The 23,097-nt window shown below is 42.7% G+C and overlaps 1 protein-coding gene across 1 annotated transcript in view; it reads left to right on the forward strand.

The window, feature by feature from the left end:
- The window catches only part of ABCA13 (ATP binding cassette subfamily A member 13), a 2,655,493-nt gene that overhangs the window by 198,860 nt on the left and 2,433,536 nt on the right, over positions 1-23,097 (forward strand). Inside the window, exons 6-7 of the mRNA XM_085606362.1 lie at positions 10,662-10,834; positions 14,459-14,595. Coding sequence (XP_085462488.1) covers positions 10,662-10,834; positions 14,459-14,595 — 310 coding nt within the window. The remainder of the gene's footprint in view (positions 1-10,661; positions 10,835-14,458; positions 14,596-23,097) is intronic.

The following is a 23,097-nucleotide window of genomic DNA, read 5'->3' on the forward strand; positions in this document are numbered from 1 at the left end:
CAGCTCTATTCTCCATTCACAAACCCCAAACACTGCCACAACCTGGCCCTTATCACACATCAAGGGGGCTCCTCCCCTGATAGAGAAGCCAAGTATACAGAGGGGGAGTTGCCAGAAGAGAAAAAAGGTTTTTGGCAGGTGCACAAGCACATTGAAGGTGGGGGGAGGTGCTATATCCCAATCTTTTGTTCTTTTATTTGTTTTGAGATACCCATCGGTGGGCTGTCCTCGGAGGGTCTCGTAGAAGAGGCAGAAGGGCTCCTTACCAGAATTATATCTGAGCAGGGTGGGGAGAGTCTTCCTTTGTCTGAGCCCCTGTCCTGCAACCAGTTAAATCTAACCCAGTGTCCAGTCCATAAGGATCCGCATAGCGAGAGGCTCCATACGGCCCGTGCCTCCTGCCCCCTACCTTCATGCAGATGCAGCCCTTAAAAAAATTCCACAAGGTGAGGTTTCGTCCCATCTCCTTCCAGCTGCCACATGAAATTGCAGCTCTTAGCTTCCTTGTATCAAGCGCAGATGCTAATCCCTAACAATTTCTCTGCCACGTCCCACACTGCTGCAGCTGCCGCCATGAGGGCTCAAGCGCCAAGCCAATGTGGTGTGGGAGAGACAGTGGCAGCTCCTGCGCTAAGGCGGAGGAGCGTCGCCCCACTGCTTTTAAGCAGTGTAACTAAAGGAGAAATAAAATGATAATAACTCACTGTTATTATCATTTTATTTGTTCCTGCTGCATCAAAGTGTGCATGAGGCTTTGGCCGGCTCTCTCGAACCACTGTGCTCAGACCAATTACAATGATTGGTCAGGGGAGCCTGGGTGCTTCCGGTTTCCTGTTCCAGTCCGAGTCCAACGTGGAAGAGAGACGGGGCAAAAAGGTATGTTTACAAAAAATATTTTTCTACACTCCCCCCAATGCCTCTGTCCCCCGCCCTGCCACCCCTGCCAATGGGGAGAGGTCAGGCTCAGAGCCTGTCGGGGTTCCTCTCTCCCATCCCAACATGATTGTATTTAGTTGATGTGTTGTTATGGTATTTATGATACTTGCACAGCGCTCCTGTATGTCTGAGTGTTTATCGATAGGCATGAGGTGGAGGGCCAGATTTACAAACAATTTGCGTTTTTTTGGGTCACAAAAGTGACGAACACCAGCACAAATTTTATTTTTGCTATTTACATGTTTTGCGTTGGAAAGTTGCCTAAAACTAACTCAAAACAGTGCTGCTTTGCATTACATAGAATCATAGGGGCATTACATGGATGGTACATGGGCATTGCCGTGCAGCCGCCTATGCTTTTTGATGCAAAACCTAATCTAACAAAAATATGAGACAGGGTTTTGCGTCAAATATTAAAGCTTGAAAGGAGGAGTTAAAAGGAGTAATGTTTGCATTTATCCTTTCTTTTCCGACTTTGCATGTACACATACAAAGTAAAAAAGGTTTTTAAATTGGTCTGGGCATGGTATTTTGTACTGGACAGGGAATCTTCCAGTACAAGACCTATGCTAGACTCACGCACACACATTGCACTATGGCACAAATGTGTGTGCATGGCACTCTGCAGCAAAATACTGCCCCAGCTTTAGGGAGGGGAGGAGAGGGCCATATCTCTGCAGATATGGCACTCTCCTGCTCTCTCAGTGGTGTAGCTAACCCTTTGGATGCCCGTGGTGGTCCCTGTGTTTGAAGAGCGGCAGGGGGGCACCCTTTTACAGATATGCGTCAGTTTCTTACTGCATCCCCCAACGATGCGACAGACCTGACACTGCGATGCAACGATCCGGGATGATGCGTAGTTTCTTGCAGCCACACAGCAGGGCTAGCGTCGGAATCGGTGCGGAGATCTCAGACTTCGGAGACGGGTGCACTTGATGCAGCGTGCGCCAATTTCTCGAGCCGCGGGCAAGCGCTGCGTCGGTTTATTCGGCGATGCATTGGAAACAAGTACGGATGCGTCACGTTTCTCGTCGTTGCATTGCTTTTCCAGCTCCCAACAGCCAGAACAACCTCCAGAGGCCCTGAACAGCTACAAGCACCTCTTGGCAGGTCCGAACTCTCAGCAAGGAACTTCAGGGAAGCTTGGGGTGAAGTCTTTGTGTCCCTGAGACTTCAGAACAGAAAGCAAGCTTTCTTCCAGCACTTGGAGATCTTCCTCAAGCAGGGAACACAGCACACAGCAAAGTCCTTTTCACTTTCCTTGGCAGAAAGTAGCCGCCGCAGGCCAACCCCAGAAAGCAAACAGCACAGGGGCAGTATTCCTCCTCAGTTTCTCCAGCTCTTCTCCTTGGCAAAGGTTCCTCTTGATTTCCCAGAAGTGTTCTAAAGTTCAGGGGTCTGGGCCCCAATCTTTATAGCCCCAAATCCTTTGTTCTCTGGAGGCAGAGAAGCTCTTTGCCCAGCCAAACTTCCTGGCAGGAGGTGGAGACAGCATTGTCCTTAGAAGACCAGACACATTCAGGTGTGAAGGAAATCTCCTCCCCCTACTCTGAATGCAGCCCAGGTCTATTCAGCCCAGCCCTGACTCACCCTGGAAAGGCAGGACACTCCTCTATCCCCCAAGTGACTGTCTGAACAGAATGCACATCCCCGGCCCCTGTCACTCCAAAGCCAGACAGTCAATACAGAACCGAGCAGAGGCACACTGGATGGTTAGGCAAGAAAATACCTACTTTCTAAAAGTGGTATTTTCAAACGCCAGTTGGAACGCATCTGGAGACATGATTATTCTGACCTAGCCAAACAATCTTACCTGACTGCCCGTAAAGAATTTAAGACAGCTATCCGTTCAGCAAAAACCGAACACTTCGCCAGTAGGATCTCTCTGGCAGTTAACAAATCTAAGGAGGTGTTCAGAGTTTTGAACGAGTTAACTACAGACGACAGGACCCTACCAGCCCAGACCCCTACTCAGGAGGCCTGTGACACCCTGAACTCGTTCTTTTTAGAAAAAATTTCCACAATTAAAAAATCCATTCCTTCACTCCCCCAACTGTCACTACCGGATACATCCCTTAACAACCCATTGTCCTTCACTTCTTTCCCGGCTCTAGACTCTTCTTCTCTGGCGGAACTAGCCACTCGTGTAAAATCCGGCTCCCCAAATGACTGCTGCCCACTGTCCGTTTTGCGGAGCATATGTCTCAATTTACCTGACAGTATCTTACATCTCCTTAATAGCTCCCTCAGTAGCGGCATCTGCCCCACTGCCTTCAAGGAAGCCATCCTGGTACCCTTACTAAAAAAACCTGGCGCCGACATGTTGGAGCCATCGAACTACCGCCCCATCTCCCTTCTCCCTTATTTCTCTAAACTTATGGAGGCTCACGTCACTCGCTGCCTGTCCAGGTTTATAGAATCCTCTGGCTACCTTGTACCAACTCAGGCCGGCTTCAGACCCGCCCATTCTACTGAAGCCGTTATCCTGGCAGTCCTTGACACACTCAGAGGCAACGCGGACGCGGGAAAACCCCAAGCCCTCGTCCTACTGGATCTGTCGGCCGCGTTCGACACGGTGGATCATGACATCCTTCTCCACCGTGTCGGGCAGGCGGGCATCCAGGGCGTTGCTCTTGAGTGGGTCAGGTCCTTTCTTACGGGGAGAACACAGGCGGTCCGCCTTGGCCCCTACACTGCTAAAAAAACTCTCACATCCTGTGGTGTTCCCCAAGGCTCTTCCCTTTCCCCGCTCCTCTTTAATCTTTACCTCCGACCACTTATTCAATCACTTCTGAAATTGGACATCGTCACTTATAACTACGCTGACGATCTCCAGATCATCTTCCCCCTCAACTCACCAAATGCCATCAAAACTTTTCATGGAGCCATGACTCATATCCAACTCTGGATGAACCAGAACCAATTGAAGCTGAACCCCGGTAAAACTGAGCTCCTACTTCCTGGACTCAGTTCCACCTACTGGGGTCCACAGTTCTGGCCTCCAGAGTTCGGCTCCCCCCCCGTCCCTGCAAAAACAGTAAAAAGTCTAGGTGTCATCATTGACACCGAGCTTTCTCTCAGGGCTCAGGTGGGAGCGGTGGTTTCCTCCTGTATGTTTCAACTTCGGAGGATCCGCAAAATCCGCCACTTTCTTCCCCCGGCAGCACTCACCCAAACTGTTATCTCGCTGGTACTTTCCCGTCTGGATTTTTCCAACGCCATCTATCACGGTCTACCACAATACCTGACTCAACGCCTCCTAATCGTCCAGAACCAGGCTGCCCGCTTGATCCATGGAACACCCAGATGGCAATCAGCTAAACCTTTGCTTGTGAATTTGCACTGGCTCCCGGTCGAGCGAAGGGCTGCCTTCAAGGTGGCTTGTCTTACCTTCAAGGCACTTCACTGCCCTTCCCCTGCTTTCCTGAAATCTACCATCCACCCTTACTGTCCTACACGCCATCTTCGATCTGCCCACCTTGACTTGTTGATCATCCCCAGGGGCAAAACTAAGAGATTCGGCGGACGCCGGTTCTCCCAGTTGGCCCCTGGACTCTGGAACTCCCTCCCTCTTTCTATCAAATCCTGCTCTTCTTTTCTCAACTTTAGGAAAATGCTAAAAACTTATCTTTTCCCTACCCCCACGTAGCTTATGTTACCTCTACCTCCTCCTCACTCTGTTCTGTCTACCAGCGCCAGGAAGCTTCGGTGTCAGTGCGCTTTACAAGCAACACTTAACATAACATAACATAACATAACATAACAAACCCAGAATGTAAAAATCACCCTCACTAAAAGATGCATCTCAACATTCTGAGTTCAGGCATATCAAACTTTAATTTACTATCTTGTTACCACGGGCAGTAATACTCATAAGATGTTATGAGCAAACTCTCCATTCTATCCTATGGGGACTGATAGCCTTACGATAGTAAAAAATTAAATTGCTACCATTTCACTATCAGGACATGCTACACACGCCAGGGCATATCCTACCTTTCACTTACACTGCACCCTGCCCACAGGGGTACCTTGGGCCTACCTTAGGGGTGACTCACATGTAAGAAAAGATAAGGTACAGGCCTGACAAGTTGGTGCACTTGTCATGTCGACATGGCTGTCCTAGACTGCATATAAGCATCATAATGGCAGGCCTGAGACCTTGTTGCAGGGTTGCTTGTGTAGGTGGCACAATCAGTGCTGCACGCCTACTAGCAGCATTTGGTTTACAGTCCCTGGGCACACACAGTGCCCTGTACTAGGGGGCTTAACAGTAAACCAAATAAACCACTCATGGAAACGCCAATCCATAACAACAATTTACAAAGGGAGCACTTGCACTTTGGCACTGAACAGCAGTGGCAAAGTGCCCAAAGCATCTTGACCAGCAAAGCGAAGTCCAACACAGCGCAAAAACACAGGAGGCAAAGACAAAAATACAGGGGAAACCCACGAAAATGATGCCAGGTCCAACAGTGACTTAACCTCCAATTCCAAAGCTCTCTGTAACCTACATGTTACTCATGCCTCATGTTCTGTTTGAGATGAAAGCAAGCACTAGTCAGTGGTACTCAATTTGTTCTGCAGGAAAAGCAAGATTTCACATATTGCCTTCCGTGATAAAGGACAGCTTGCTTTGCTATTGTCATACTGTCCCTCTTCCGTGAGGAAGTAAAACTTGCACTGCTACTGCCAATTTGTCCCTGTCCTGTGCTGATGCTGCCCTAGCTGTACCGGTCCTCTGAGAATTGGAATGCCTGCACTTTTTCTGCCCAGGTGTATCCTCGCCATGAAGAGGGGTGTTAGAACGCACTTGCATAGCATGCCCCGGCCAGTCAGAAGTTTGTGTTACACTCAGAGCAAAAACAAGTTGCAAGGTCTTCATCCAGAGACCTTGGATTCAATCACTCCATCCCAGCTTGACCAGATTGTATTACCCTGGGTGCTTACTTTTCTTCTCTCTGACTCCTTTTATATGATCATCTCATTTGAGACCTCTTTTAAATTATTCAGTTCAGGGGGAACACTGTATAAAAACCTCTCTTGTACTTTGCTTAACAGACCATAATGTTGCTACATCTGTAACAACAATAAAGGCGTTGTATAGGTGGAACAAGACAACTGATTTTCCTCCGGGTTCACTAATTAAATTGTTATCGAAGTAGAAGAGGGGAAGAATGTGATACATATCCACGATCTGAATTGCACAATGTCTAATCAAGAAATCTGGTTTCAATCCTGGTTTCCAGGCTTAACCAAACAGTGTGACCCTAGGCAAATATTTCTTTTCACTGGGCCTCCTTTTCCATGATCACCACATCTGAGAGCACTTTCAAATAATTCAGTTTGGGATGCACACTGTAGAAAAATCCAAAATACACTTTATATACAAAAGTTCCTACCTCAGCTATAAATAAAGCAGCAGTCTGTGACTAATGCAGCAGGATAGAAAGCCCAGGCTAAGCTAAGAGTTATGTTCAGCCTCCACATCATTGCTATTCCAGACAAGTTGCTACACAGACGAGAGCACATAGACTTAATGGGACCTGGTCATCGCTACCTCACTACCACTGCACTATTGGTGCTGGTAGCAAGGAAGGAGATGCTTTGGTGTTGGGCATGGTTCATAGTTCCAAGGCATATGCACTCCTGCTTCCCTCATCCAGTCAGCTGCAAGTGTGGTTTGCCAATGTGCGCATAGCCAGTTCCATAGTGCAGACTATGACTATAGTGACTCTCCCGCAAAACATGCTGCATGTGCTGAAAGCCTTACCAGTAGTATTTTGCAAGACCTTTTCAAGGAGTGGGCCCTGAAAAACATTTGCCCCATCGCTACCCCACCAAACCACCTCTCTTTTGAGACTAGTGACCATGCCCATTGAAACAGGGATTGTTTCACAATATTTGTGGGATACCTATGTTCCTGTGGAAGATGCTGGACCCAACAGGGATAATATTTGAGCAACAAAATATATTGATGGAAAAGAGAAGCAGGGTCCATTGCTCAGCTCTCCTGTTTTTTAACCTTGTGGTAAGGAGACACCTCTAAAAACATTTTTAGCTCACCAACATGCAATTTTATTATAGGTCTAATAGTTTAACACAGGAAGAAGATAAATGTCAACATAAGAGATGTAACCACTCCCACAATGGGAACCCATAAGTAGGAGATTGTACAACCAGTGGAAGTAGTACTCTTGAATGCTTTCTAGTGCAAGATATGGAACATAGTTGTTTATTCCAGTAGTTTTGGAAATCATACATCAGTCCCTTTAACACCTCTAACTCACTTTTTAAGGTGTTAGTTACCTCAGTTGCACCTGTCATCTATTTGTGAGAGAATTGTGTGGTATTCCTTTGTCTACTGCCACCTGCACTAATTTATTTATTTGAGTTAGGGAATGTTGCGCTGCTGGTGTCAATGTTATACATCTATTGTGTTGTGAAGCTAGATGTAAAACTTTTCACTTCACAGTAGAACAAACTATTCACATTGCCAATGCTTGTTTTAATACATGATGTGAGGTTTTATCAGTGTTTAATTTGTCAAAAAATAAGTGCAAGGGTTCTCGTCGGGAGGCCACTGAAGCTTGCACCACATACTTCCCTGCTAGCTCTGCCAATGATAGTAACAATTCAACTAATAACCATCACACTCCTACAAGTGTGACAATTCGGACTACTCCAGGCGCCCAAAGCTGTATGAATGGCTTGGGAGGCAGGTAATAGTAATTTTTAACATATATTGAATTAATAATTGACTTTGTTGTGGTCATCTCAGACAGCGCCACCTTGTGGCAGACTGCCACAAGCGCCGATGTTGACAAATAAGGGCCGCTGCTGAGCACTGGAAACCAAAGGCTCAAATTAAGCACTGGGTTTTTTGCATGAAACAAAGTAGCTTCTGAAGTGGAGTGAGTGACTTTGTAACATTTTAAACCATAGCTAACTAGTGGCTCAAATGTCATGTAGAAAACCTCCAACCAATTCTGCCATTTTAGCCAACAGCACTTTGAATGATAGGATTCTGAGCCTATAATATAACTGTTATAAGCAAAACGACAAGCCCCACTGTGCAACATGGTGTTGGCTGAAAAAATACAAAAATATATTATTGTATCCTAAATCACAATGCAAAAGCACAGAGTTGTGAAAAGCAAAATACAATAATGGGGCATATTATCAAGAAACGGTGCTAAAATTATCGCCGCTCTAGCGGCAGAAAACTTGATAATATGCCCGTGAGAATTCCCATAGAAGCCCATGTTCTGGTGTCAACATGGGCTTCTATTGGAATTCACTGCGGTATATTATCAAGCCCATTATCGCCGCTTTAGCGGCAGTTTTCTGCCGCTAAAGCAGCGATAATTTTAACGCCGTGCTTGATAATATGCCCCGTAGTTCCTGCTTTCAGCCTTTTTAGTAAATGATTTCCTTGTAGGCAAACATAGGATAACGCCTAGTGGGTGAAAAGGCACTGGTAGCTATTGAGATGCAAATGCCAATCTCACTTCTGATGGGCTAACATTAACACTCCCTGGGGAACTTAAGGGCATATCAACAACAACCAGCGATAATTATCGCTGAGCGCACTTAGCGCTCGGATAATTATTGCCGGCTAGCGCCGATTTTTATCGCTGAGATAGCGTGCTATTAGCAACGCTTATCTCATCGGCGATAAAAATCCTAGCGCTAACTGGCTAATGTGAGATTATCGCTGGAAACCCAGCGATAATCTCACGTTAGCTAGTTGATAGGGACTCACAAACTTAGCCATGATATCCACCTTCCATAGGATATCATGGCTAAGTCAGTCCTGAAGCAGGTGTTAGGAAAGTAGCGATAACAGGGGTTATCGCTACTTTTCCTGACGCTATGCTTCATAGCGTTCGGCTTGCTGATAGGAAAAATGTCGCTTAGCGGCATTTCTCCTGTCATGCCAGGTCAGGAACGCCCACTTTGCATCTCATTAGAGATGCAAAGCTGGGCGTTAGGAATCCTGACGCTAAAGCAAGGTTTCACGCGTTAGCGTGAGCTTGCTAATTAGGCGATAAAATTATCGCCGCTTTTCGGCCGAAAACGGCCGCAAAAGCGGCGATAATTCTTTATCGCCTGCTTGTTGATATGCCCCAGAATAAGTTATTTACCAGATCAATGTGTGAAGTAGTAGTTACACCCATCTGGAGACACAGAGAAATGACAAATAATGATCTGTCACCCCCTCTTTCCAAGCACAACCTTGGCCTCAAAATTGATGCAATTTAGGTAACGTGTTTACAACAGCCTTTTGGAGCGGCCTGAGTTGAACACGTGCAGTACCTGCTGCAGGTGCAGCTCTGTGAGGGCCGCCAGTGCATCCATGCATGAGAGCATCCATGCATGAGAGCATTTGCCAGGATAGTTTTGTCTTGGACACTAGAGACCTTCCAGTATTGAAAGAAACGAACGTTCCCAAGGCCGCTTACCTGAAGATTTTTTAGTGTGTTTTCCAGGTAGATTTATGCATCAGAGGATACAGTTTTTTTGCAGCATTTCAGATAGGCCGCTTTTGATGCCAGGGCCTGCTTGATAATTACTGATTCAAGGCAAATATGTGCAGCGGGCCTAAGGGTTGTTTGTATGTTTTTGTAATGATGCTGTCTGCACGGTCGAATCTCTTCCCGCAAGGCCTCACTGCCGTAAGTAAGCGTGGGTAACAGTGTGGTTGAGAGGATTTTGACCATGGGATCGAGTGTGGGACCTCCTAATGATTTATATAATGTAGTAAATGCAGCCCTTAGTGCCCAGGCTGTGGCTTCAACAGACCGCTTACGTGGAAAGAAAGACCCTCTAATGCAAATGAGGGAACGACCTCTCATGATAGCGCTGGCACAACATGTGCCCCAACGCTCTCCGTATTACAGAAGGGGAAGCCCAAGCATATGCGGCCCTTCTGTAATACAACTGTGCCCCAGGGGTGCTCAAAGCAGGTGCGCACGCCAGTTGTACCCCCGGGGCACAAAGTATAGCACCGGCCCAAGTATTCCCCACTGCCCCGGCTTTTCCACAGTTTGTTCATTGGGATATGATCAAACGCAGATTTAAAATCTACGAAACACAGATTAAATGAAGTACGAGCCTCCAACGCTTTGTCAGTAATGAGGGAGAGTGCCAAGAAGTTAGCAGATGTTCTGGTACCATGGCAAAAACTGGTTTGAATTATGGGAATAATTGTTGTTAGTGTATATGTAAACCGGTTGGAATAATGGCCCGCTTAGTATGGGAGCAGGCTTTTGATGATTAAAGGCCCTAACAAGGCCAAATAGTAATTTTCCCCATGTCTAATTCTGTCCTTTGCTTTATGATACAGTTTATATATTTTACTAGCATTTGTGGTTCACTAATGAACTTTGTAATCTTGATGCATCTCTTTGTTTGTTATACCGAAGGTAACTTACCTTAGCTTAGCTTTGCTTACCCAAGTCTTTGAGCACTTGTTATATTGGGCATAGATTTCTGACTATATGTGTAATGCAGCTTATTTTACACTCCAGCTAGTTGAAGCAATTCATGTTGCTATTATGCATTTTATTTTTATTTTTTATTTTTAGGAGAGGGTGGCACTAGCACATGTACTATATTCTCCTCGAGGTCGTTAAAATATTTTGATTTCTTAAAGACATCAGTTTGATTTTTGCATGATAGCTTCATGTGAGACACATCTATGGCATCTTTTTTTCTTTTAGATGGATTTGAACAAAACTGAAGAGATGATTTCGGAACTTGAGAGCCTCCACAATCAGCCCTATATTTGGGACCTGCTTCTCTCTCTGCCTTTGTTGGCCGGAAATATCCGAAAAGACGGATTTATGAACACGGGGTTCCAAGGGTTGGGCCAGTTGCTTCAGACAATACAAAAGTAAGCTATTCACACCAGACCCATGTATGCATCAACCTTTGAAATGCTTTTCACAACATTTGAGAGCTTCACGTGAACCAGTTACCTCGCGCCATTGCTGTTTCTATTCACGAGGAAATTGGTTGAACTAGTTTTAAAATATTTGTCTGAATTCATGATTTGTTTGGCACGTGCCTGCATTTGGACTTTTGAAATGAAATGCAGTATTGTTAAGTTATATTTAGATAAGCAGTCTACTCAGCCATCTCAGTGTCTGGCTTTACCATGAAGAAAGTCAAATGTTACACTGTACTCAGCAGACACGTCACCACATAAATTGTTCTTTCTAATAGCAAAAGCGTCAATGGCATAATGCAAAGTGATACCCCTGCTGCAATGTTTTTAGATCTGGGCTTTGAAACGGAATTAGACTACTTTTTTAAACATACACAATATACATTTAAAGGGACATTTGCCAGTGAGCTTCATCCATTATTCTGTTAAATTGTCAATCACATTTTGCTTCCACTCACTGCAGCATGCGGGTAATGGGTCAGTCCACTTTTCCATTGGCTTACATCACTTTGAATGACTGCACAAAGCTTGCGCACATTCATCACATCCGCTTAAAAATAGTTCCTTTCTCTTCAGTGACAAAAGTGGTTTAAAAGTGTGCTGTTTTCAAATTTCTATTTTAACTTGAAATACCTGCTATTTATTTTGCCTGCAATTCGGGTAGCCAGTTGGATGGTGATTAATTTTCCATCTCTTTTTTAAAAGTTGCTGGCATAAAGTCTATAAGTGGCATTATAACATTGTAGCTGCCTGAGACTGGAATCCTTGTTTACGTGGTGATTTCTTTCTTGCCTCCTTCACAAATAATAAAAATTAAATTAACGGCGCAACTTAAAGAAAAAAATCATTAGTAAATTAGACATCAGCAATTTTTTTTTTAAGTTAATTTTTTATTGCAAGTATATGGCAGCCACACTTAAAAGGCAGCATGTTTTTACTTGTTTGCTTTTATTTTTCTGGCATATATTCGTAAATATATTTTTAGGGACGAGCATGTAAGTTCATGCCCTAGCGCATGCGTCTCGCTTGCGGGACTCTATTGTTTACATAAAAGGGCTTGGAGCACCCCTGTTGCCTACCATTTTTTGGCATCAGTGCCCTTCTTTGCAGCCTTCTAATTGACCAGCACACTTCAAACATCATATTTGTTCCTTACAGTGGAGCAGTGACCAAGCACAGATTGATTCAACTCAATCTGTGTCGGTCTGCCGCTCCCGACATGAGTGAGGTGCTAGTGCTTTTCCCCTACCGCTCACCCTGCCTACTGCTCCGTCCATAGCGCTTAGAACTTCAAATAATAATGGCGCCATACAGACGCTATCAATCATGTGGTTCATGAATCTCTCCCTCTACATAACGCCCACCATGATACATCTTCCACAGGAGAATGAGGCAAAATTACATACTTTGCTGACAGCCAGCAAAATAACATCTTAACTGGGAGCGCATTAAAAATCCATATTTTTTTTTTTGTTATTATATAATGGTAAGACTCAAAAGTATCGGAGTGTTGAACACAGCACCACTACTATTACATAAGGACACATTAACTCTTGGATTTTAGGCACATGGAGAATAAGTAGGTGCCTAGAATCACAGGCATGTTGAAGTGATGCTGAGACTCGAACCTGGTTCCCCAGCACCAGAGTCAGCAGCCCTGGCCATTAGGCCAAATCCTCTCCCCTGTTGGTATGAGTGCGTTTGAAGTGATTATATGCGATTAGAGAGGCCAATACGCCATCTGTGTCTGATTGCGAACAAAATGAAGTCTGTGTTGGCAAGGCCGGCTTGACAGTGAGCTCCCCCTAGGAGCATGAAGCATCCCGTCTGAAGGCACATTGCAGCAGGGGTATCACTTTGCATTATGCCATTGACACTTTTGCTATTAGAAAGAACAATTTATGTGGTGACGTGTCTGCTGAGTACAGTGTAACATTTCACTTTCTTCATGGTAAAGTCAGACACTGAGATGGCTGAGTAGACTGCTTATCTAAATATAACTTAACAATACTGCATTTCATTTCAAAAGTCCAAATGCAGGCAAGTGCCAAACAAATCATGAATTCAGACAAACCTATTATTTGTAGTCACACAAAAAAAACTGTTTCAAGCTACCAAAATTACATTTTTTGTAAATGATCACACTTTTTTATTCATTAATCCAAATGGTATTTGCCATCATGGATCAGAAAACAATGCGCTCACATACCAGGAAAACCTTTTGCTTTTTACCAATGCTGAGTACCATCAGCTAAAAGTAGCAAAGCCAGTATGCCTCAAAGGCGAGACCTTGTGGCTTTGCCAATGATTGTTTAAAGTAACCATTGCACAAGCTTGCCAAGGCCAGACCTACTGGTTTTGACAATGTTTGTTTTGAGAAGTCACTACTATACCATCTATTCCAGCACTGTGACATGTTTCTAGAGAACGGATGACTAACAATGCCTTCAATCTGGACAAAGACAATAATGACCTCTGACTAGTTTGAATAACAACTAGCTTTTCAGCGATATATTTGGTAGATAATGTGTTATAAAGGACGTTCTCTGCATCATCGTAAACTTTTTTGCTGTATCAACATATATCTTGGGTTTTGCTGGACACATTTTATGAATGGGGCGACATTTCTTTTTAATTAGATTTTTTTTTTAAAAACTCATTAGGGACTAGGTAGCCGGATTTATGCCTCTGTCAAGGCAACTAACGAATGATAAAACTTGTATTCCAGTTGTAAGAGTATCATTTTTACTAGTGTCATTCTTTAAAAAAAAAGGAGCGAGTCACGTGCATGATAATGTTTTATCGAATTATAGTCCAGTCTGTTAACTGGATAATGAGAAATGCATTTCCTGAGATTTTGCGTTTGGTGGGCACGTATGATAGATATGCTGGTTTTCTAAGGAATCTGTTGGGAAGAAAGACCTGGTCAAAAAGAATTCAATCTGAAAGTTTATTTCACATTGACACAGATTAATACGTTTGAAAAAAGAAAACCCACGATCTCAGATATCACAACTTCCGCTGCACACTTAGCTGTAGCACATCACATGGCATACCTAGCAGCCAGCGGGCAATCCTTTTAGTTCCTTTGTTTGTGCATTCAGAATAGCGTTGAAGTACTCCACATTTTGGTTATGGGGCACAGGTTTCTTCTAGGTAAGTCTTTGAAGTACTGCACACTCAGAATTTGGGGAACGTGGTTAATTACAGCACACATCTTTTGAATTCAAATTGGTGCTTTAGATTGTAGCCTGCTGAAAAAAATCATTATCTAATACTTTTTGGGGAGAAATCTAGAACTTTTGAAATTCACAGTAATTTAATTCTAAAAATACGTTTTTCTTTAACTAAAATGTTGTATTTTCCATGCAGCAAGTGGGTAATTAAACAATTGGCTATTTTAAAGAGGCTACTGCAAAATGTCTTTCAAACCACGCCCACATATTGAATGATCAGCTTCATGATGCTCTCATAATGTCAGAGAAACCTCATAGATGGAAACTGTTAAATACATACACTGTCCTCATTTTTATGCAGCCGAGTTCATCTGCTTCTGTGTTTCTTGTTAAGTTCCCTAACAGCTGTAAACATCTTGAATGTTTTGCCTGACGACACAGTGAAAGATGACTTCTACAGAAAGATGGATGAAGGACTGAATATCACCATTACATTGCTGAATTCCTTGCACGACTGGAGATCGATACAAGGTACCTGGGCTTCGGAGGGCTCCATCTTTAATAGCACTGTGTGTGTGTGTTAGATAGTCAAGCGAGTATGTAAGTCCGTGGGCATATTTAAGGGTTGTATGGTAGCGTGTATATAGAAATATTGTATGACATAAATACAATATAATAAATATTGATTAAAAAACTATTGTTCCGTTATTAACTCCAATGGGGCAATATGCTTTTATAAACACTGTATAGGATATGACACTATTGTCAGATGGTTGTCTGACAATGATATTCTGATACCACACCATTGCAATTGGACAACAGCTTTCATTTTGCTTTGTGGATGCCCTCAGCAAAATATCACATTAGCAAGGAAGGAAGAGAGGCCTCACAGCTGACTCATCACAGCACAGGGCCATTTGCACTTGCCTAGGCTCTTGAGAGGTTTAGTCCTCTTCTCTCTCCTACATTAATGAGCCATCAATTTTGCGGAATAATGTTTTAATGAATGACTGATCGATATTGAAGTCTATTTGGAGAAGGCCTCTCTTTGTCATTGATTTGAGTTGGATATTAGATTGAGTTGTATCTAATTGAATACATAAACAAGACATGAATGTTAATTAAATATTTAGATGAAAGGAAGAGCAACCACCATATCTGAAGTTTATCGTAAGATTAAAAACAGTGACTTTGATAAAGTAAGAATAAGTAATAAGGATGACAGATTTGAAAACGGTTTAATTTAATTTATGACGTATTATTGTGGGTCCTAACATGAATTGACTTTGGCCAGATACTGTTCATCCCAATCAAGTTCAGATCACATTGCCAGAAGCAAAGTGATATCTTGATTTTGTCCCTCTGATATTATCCTTATCTATAAGGATGCTTCAGACATCAACCTCAAAGGCTTTCAGAAGTGTATATCTACTATGCATATAGCATGTTTCTTCAGAATGCAGCCAATTCATCCTATTTTCATTCATACACCTACCTTATCATTCTTCAACCCTCACACAAACATTAATCTGTCAGGTTCGATGTAGGAAACATTGATGTGGGCAGTCCAACAAATTTTCTTTAAAATTAGTGCCCACATATTGATGAACAATTAATCAGTATGGAAGATATGCTCTAAGGATTTCCTTTTTCTCTTAGCAACATGACCATATTTTTTAGATATGGGCATAATAAGGTTTGTGAAATTATTATTATGCTAGGGGGCTTAGAAAAAACAGAACCATTAGCTGTAATTAGGAAATTATTTGATTTCAAATTGTTCTTACTTTGATTCCTAATCAAAGCTCTTGTATAAGACTTAGGGCCCGATTATGATGTTGGTCGGTGTTGCCTCCAACTGACATCATCGCAGATTGGGGACTGACAGACTTCCGGTCAGCGTTCCCAAACGCATAATTATGATGTGACTGCACATGGTGTGGTCGCATACTCCCATTTCGCTATGGGAGATTGTGCTGCGTCCGTAAACCGGCCATAACACAAGCTCCCATCGAGAAACGGGAGTTTGTGCAAATCCCTGCACTGTGTGGCAGGCACGGTAGGTGCCCCCTCAGCCCCCAAACGGAGGCCACAGGGAGAAGGGGGCCATGCTAGGGCCCCCAAAGTCACTTTCCGACAGGCTTTCCATGTCAGAAAGGCCGACATGGAAAGCCTGTTGGAAATCAACATCGTAATCCCAATGACGGAAACGCCCCCCGTAGGGATTACGTGCCGGTTCCAACTGGCCGATGGGCTCCTTGAGCCCATCGGAATCCAGCTGTAATGACCGGCTGGTTTAACTTTCAACCACCTACATTTTAATTAGGCGGTCGGAAGTCAAACCGTAGATGTCGGTCAGAAAACCTCCGACCGCTGGTTGGAGGTTTTACGACCGGCATTGAAATAGGCCCCCTAGTGTTAAATTCAAGCATGTGCCTTGGCTAATCTGACAACAATATATTTGGTGCCTTCTAGGTTACTTTATATTCACACATTCACAATACCATCCCCAGCCACAAACCTATTACTTTGCGCACACCTATGTGGTAAACCATAACACCTTATTCATATCTCTGCTACTTTGCTCCTCCCATTCGATCTGTTGAAAACTCTCCTATTCTGTTTTTACACACTGTAATGACTTAACATTTGTGTATTCAACATCCATCTCGTTTATCAAAATAGTTGTCAATATCATTCACCCATCCTCTTATCCTTTAGATCAGGGCACCACACTAAGGGGCTGATTACGATGTCGGTCCGAAACTCTTCTGAGCTAATCAGTTTCGGAATCGTTTCTGCCCGAATAGGGTTTTGCGAGTCCAAACGACCAATTACGATGCTTCCGAACATCGTTCGGTCGGACTTGCATTGACTTCAGTAGGAGCCTGTGTTCCGAACGAGAACACAGGCTTCCATTGAAAATAGGGGTGGTTAGGGAAATCCTTGCACCTTGTGTTGGGCACCCCATGGTGCCTGCCACACTGTGCATGGTTGTAAATAGGGGTCCAATGAGTACCCCCATGGGCCCCAACCGAAGGCCTATTGGTGAAGGGGGGCCCCCCAAAGTCAGATTCTGACAGCCGTTTCGTGACAGACAAACCAATTCCGAACGGCTCTCAGAATCGGACATCGTAATCGCTCGGTCAGAAACAGTGTCCATAGAGCTGTGTGCTTTGGTTCCGAACAACTCGGCCTGTCCGAATTCCAATCGGAACCGAATCGGACAGCCCAAACAGTTTCCGTGCATCGTAATCGGTCGGTCGGAAATGTATCCGATTCGGTCAGAAACATAGGTTCCGAATCGGATTCTCTGAATCTGAATCCTGTTCAGAGCCTTTCCGACCGCCATCGTAATCGGCCCCTAAGTCATTTTCAAATTTTTTGCAGCCTTTCATACCTTTTACACATCTGAACTTGTTGGAAATCGTAAGAACTGTGCTGAGCTGTGCAAGGATTCATGACACATTGTCTCTTTTAAAAAGTATATCTCAGATTCCTTCTGCCTAAAATGTGCTGTAACTTAATTAGCTCTCTTCCTTTCTTTATAGCATTTTCTTGCCCTCAACAGCTTTGATCAGATAATTTTGGAAAAACTTTAACAAAACAGGTGACATGCAGCGATACTGCTGAAATCACCACAAGCATTTAAAATTAACGATCAAGAAGTTTGATTCTTATCTTTGGGATCCAAAGGCTATATAACATTGAGACTCTGTGTTCTAATATCTTGATTGTGCACTGAAACTTTCAGCGTGATGAGTAGCAAAGGGGATAACTGTGGTAGACGTATGTCTTTATTCAAGCAAATATCAAATGTGGTCACATTAATTTAAATGTCTCAAAATTGTTGGACTACTTCACATGCCCTCATATAAGTTCATTGAATCGATTTGTAATGAAATCTTGATTGAAAAATTTCTAATGGCCTATATCTGGCGTTCGAGAATTACGTACTTGCAAACTACAAGACATGCAGAAGCTGCTCTGGTCAAATATTTTTGACTGGATTACGTTTCCCCCATGACCTGTGTTAAGAACATATGCTTCATAACGGAACACCATTTATCACTTGTGCCTGAAATGTAGTAACTGTTGTTTATTTAATCTGAGAATAATTAAACAGATCTTTCCTTTGATCAATTTTTGCCACTTATGATGTTGAGATTGGATTTAACGAATGTTGCATTTACAGGAATACCTGACAATCTTCTCCAATGCTTGGATCATGTGCATATTGCAGCTAAGTGGCATTTGCTGTGTTAAAGCAAATGGGGGGATATTTCAAAGGCATTTTGCTTTAGGCATTACCAGTGCATGTAGTCCTGCATTAAAAATGCCCATTCTTGGGGAAAAGTTTAAATTATGTTGCTTATTTCGAGCTCTTAGCTTGGCCATCTTGTGAGGCAACCATTTCTAAGATAAGGTCAGCACTGCATTTAGAACCTTTTCAGTCCAGGCCACTATGGCCTGGAACTCTCTCCTATTTGACCCACCCTATCTGGAGAACCATTTAGGATACGAGACAAAAACTAAAGCCTTTTCTAACCATGATAAACTGCATTGTATTGTTCTACTGCACTGAGCAACAATAAGCCAGTTAGGCTGGTCAATGTTTATTTTAGCAGCAAGATAGCTCTTTATTTGGCAAACAATGCACTTAAAAAAATATAAATAAAATCCTCCCTTAAGTTTTTGCTCAGCCAAAGTAGGTTATAGATTAATGCACAAAGCCTATACGGATTGAAATCTCGTTTTCTTATCGATATATGTCATCCTTGCTGGCCTCCAACATCTTTTCAATGATCCATAATTTTCTGTCAAATTGCCATTGCCAGATGTTTCTCTACACAAGCTTCCCTTCATGGAACTCCCTTCCAGCTTTATTGCAGTTGTAAGCAAATTATACTAAATTTTATGAAATACTCAATATTCCACTGTTTTCAGTGTAACTCTTGTGGACCAATGTAACTCTTGTGAATCACGAATAGAAGTCTCTCTGTGGGGAAGCAAAACAGTTTGCATCGGTGAGCTCTGCAAATATCATTGTTTAAAATATAAAATAGCATAACCTATGATGATGGGTGGACATACTTTTTGTTACGGAGACAAAATATATGTAAATGAGATAAGGACTTGCTATTCAATTAGTCAGACAGTTTTACTGGCTTCGAAGAGTTGTTGATATTTCCAATAGAGTCCCACTCAAATCCCAATTTTGTTCCATCAGGGTGAAACTACTCTTCTGTAGCAGTGGTATTTAGATTAACTTGTTACCAACCAGAAATGATTATCACATTATGGTTCTGTGTTAGTGCTGCATCCTATTGGTAAGGGAGGGACAACAAAGGCTTCCAATCAATTTTCACAATCATTGGCAAAGGTCATTAGGGCTGTAATACTACAAATATCTGTTTAATACCCAGTTGAAAAACAAAGGACCATTAGCAGATTATAAAACTATGGAATATCATTTCCATGAAAATACAGTTGAAACTAGTGAAGATATTGGCAATTAGATTCCTATTTGTGGTTCAGGGAGTGTCTCACTTTGCTCATACATGTTGTGTACCAGAACATAAGCAAACCCAAGACTGATTTTGCCCTTATTAGGGTTCACAAATCAGGTATAGCTTGGCTCCAGTGGCACATTGAGCACGGGATCCACATCTGGGCATACCTTTACCACTTAGGGTCTTGGGTTGCTTGTGTTCTGGTTCAGGGAGGACATGGCCTAGCAGTTCAGGCTGGACTCTTCCTATTGAAGCAGGGACAAGACTGATTTGCATATGGCAGGGTGCAAACTGAAGTGGGATTGTGGGCAAAAGAATGATGATTGGACTGCTACCCTAAGCAATTGCAAGTGGGTAGGCAAATTGCAAGCTTTCTCATATCACCTTTTATGCGTTTGATAAATCACCCTACGTGGCAAGGGTTTGCTCAGACCTGGGTCCTGTGCTCCCTGAGACACTGGAACTGAGCTACACCCAACTGAAGAGTCCCAGTCAGAGCAAAACCTATTATTGGGTTACTTGTGTTCTGATTCAGGGCAATTCAGGCTAGACTATTACTATTGGAACAGGGTCAAGACTGATTTGCTCAGGTGGCATGGTGGGCACCAGAACAACAGGTTGAAATGCGCCCCATAGTGATTGGCCATGGTTAGACAAATTAAAATTATTCCTTCCATCACCTTTTGTGTGTTTTATTTAATAGCACAGTTTTTATCAATATACTGTTGTATTTGCTGATTTTGTCCTTTCTCTTTAACATCTAAAACCTTCATTTATCATGCAAACCCTCTACTAAGCTTCTAGTTGTACTTCCTTACATTTCCCATTCTACTATTTCACCTATTTTCATCCAAATAACTGTTGATAGTGAGAGCAAATTGCAATAAGTTACAAAATCCAGAAATGTAACTTGCATAGTTGGATATTGAGTGACATTTTTAATTACTTAGGGTTTGAACTTAACCAATTGTTTCCCCTACCGTATCGATTCATGATGGCTCTTCGCAACTGTTTCTCCAAGTAAGTACCTTTTTAACCGACCCTTATTTTTTTTTACTTGCTTTCATACAAGTCCCATGTTTTAACCAAATCCATTGTGAAATATTTCAGCCTTTCACGTCAGTTATCCATTACAAGTCTTCCCCAAATAGATCCATTCTTCCTTATCAGCATGAGCCTCATTCCTTTCTTCTTTTGGTTTGTCCTGATGATGACCCTCAAACCCTTCCTAGGCCGAAACACCCTTAATGATGCTAGTGATCGTAATAGCAATTTTTGAATTTCTTTACATTAGGCAAATTATTTTCCTCTGCAATCTATGTTATTTACTATAGCTGACTCCAGCCTTTTTGGTATATTTGCTTATATTTTGTTTGTGGACACAAACCATGTGATCATCGTATTCGCTGATCAATGTTATGTATTTTTGTTATCTATCTATCTTGTTATTGTGCCAAATCTTGTTCTGTTCTGTTCATTTTCTGTTTCTAGTCTTCATTTATTTATGTTCTAAATTGAATAGATATATGTACTTTATTACTCATTTTCAGTAAAACATGGCTGTTCATAATACCTATTGCCAGAGTGTCATGGTGAGTGGGCCGCTCCTGTTGCTGAAACTATTGATCAAAGTCATTTGACTATGAGACTACCTCTGACACCAGCCAGTTATAACTTCTGGGGATCCTGTGCCATATCTTTCCTTTACCTGACCCCATCTACATCATGCTATGGTCAATGCTCTAATAAAATCTAGAATTGACTACAAGAATGTCATTATTCAAGGGCATCTGAAAAAATATTTGTGCGACTTCTAATAGCCTGTAAGAATTGGTAACCCATTTCCCCCATGCTGAGTTCTCGTCATCTGCTGCCAGCCACAAGAGAACACAGATTTAATTTATCACCCTCATACACAAAGTGGTGTACATTTAAATGCCCAACTTCAGAACAATGATGCAAATGCGAGGTGATGCAAATATACTTGGGCCCTTGGTCATATAATTTATTCTGGCCAGTTTAAAAAGTAAGTGGTTCATAAATGTAATGATTTTGTTGAGAATGCATATTGCTCTTATGAGTACATTAATTCTCAAGGGCAGCTTGCAGGTAGATAAAATATTGATCAAAGATTTATCTGTTTGAAAGTGGATGTGAAGGCGGATTTTCTTAACATTTAGTAACTGGAATCTGGTAGAAATGGTGGCTGATACAAAGAATTTTAGCTTTAAGATGAATGAAAGTGTACTCCTAGTTTAAAGACTGAGGAGAGGGTTCCTGGATGATTATACCAGAATGGTGGAGGCTTACGTTTCTGAAAAACTGTACCTACCTCAAAGTTGCAGAACCATAACTAGGATGGTAGGCATTCTTTCCTCTCTGATCCAAGAAATGTTTGTGAGCTTTCTTCACCATTGGGCCATTCAGCGCCTGAAGGGTTCCCAACTTCGCTACTTAGCACAGGTCTGAGTGCATTTGAGGAGCAAGCTTAGTGCCCGAGCCAACTGGAAGTCTGGGATGGCATTGAAAGTTTCTGGTTTTGCCTGCGTAAGGTCATTAAGGCAGAGGTTCACTGCACAGCAGCCCAGTTTGGAAGACTTTCAATTAGAGGTCAGTGAAAGTCAAAAGAGAATGTATTGCAAATCAACTGTTTAAAGCTGTTAGGAAGCTCCTCCCAACTAAGATTTGATGTTTGCGTGAAATGAATTTACATAAAAACTGACATTCTGTCAGTATCTCATTACGTAAATCAACTCAAAGTCTGGTTAGGGATTCTCTCAACTCTTTTCCCATTCTCAATGAGACCTCACCCTTTAGTTCCTCATTGGAGGTAATGATGATTGTCGCCCTGGTACGTGTCCTTGATGGAAATGGTGGTGGCCTAATCCATATCTTTCGCTTTCTCGCCATCATTTTGATTGGTACCGAGTTAGAGCACAATGATCTGCTGATGGTGAATGAGATGATGCTGCTGGCGTGGTGGATTTCATGGAATCCCGGCTTCTCTTGCCTCTTGCACAGGGCTTGTGTCTCACCTATGATTTCAAAGCTGTCAGAAAGGCAGAGAGAGATCACTACTCCACTTCGAGGTAGTGGTCTGATTTGGGTCTGCGACACATCCCAGATCCCAATTCAGCCCCTGTTGTGCAAGTTTTTAATTTCTTTTTTCTCTCTCTCTGTAGTGAAAAGGGTTATTTCGGACCAATACTATATGAACATGTCAAATATTTCTGAAAGCCATTCCTTGGTGGATAAAGTCTCCAAAGTTTGAACCTTCCAACTCTGGCAGCCTTGTATGTCAGGTGTTCTTACTTGGGTGCCTGGTCCTCACCCTCTTTTGGCATGTGGATGAGGCTCTTACAAGATTTTCTTTCACATTGCCCCGTCTGCACTGTTTTCGTAGGGCCTCAGCTATCACACTGACATACTTTTCCTGCCTGGGTTTTTCTGCAGAGGAGGATGCGTCTTTCCATCAGGGTAGAGATGGACCGGCTTCACTTTTTTTTTTTTTAAATACAGA

This window comes from Triturus cristatus, chromosome 5_2 (genome assembly GCF_964204655.1).
Source record: "Triturus cristatus chromosome 5_2, aTriCri1.1, whole genome shotgun sequence".
In the NCBI taxonomy this organism is placed as follows: Eukaryota; Metazoa; Chordata; class Amphibia; order Caudata; family Salamandridae; genus Triturus; species Triturus cristatus.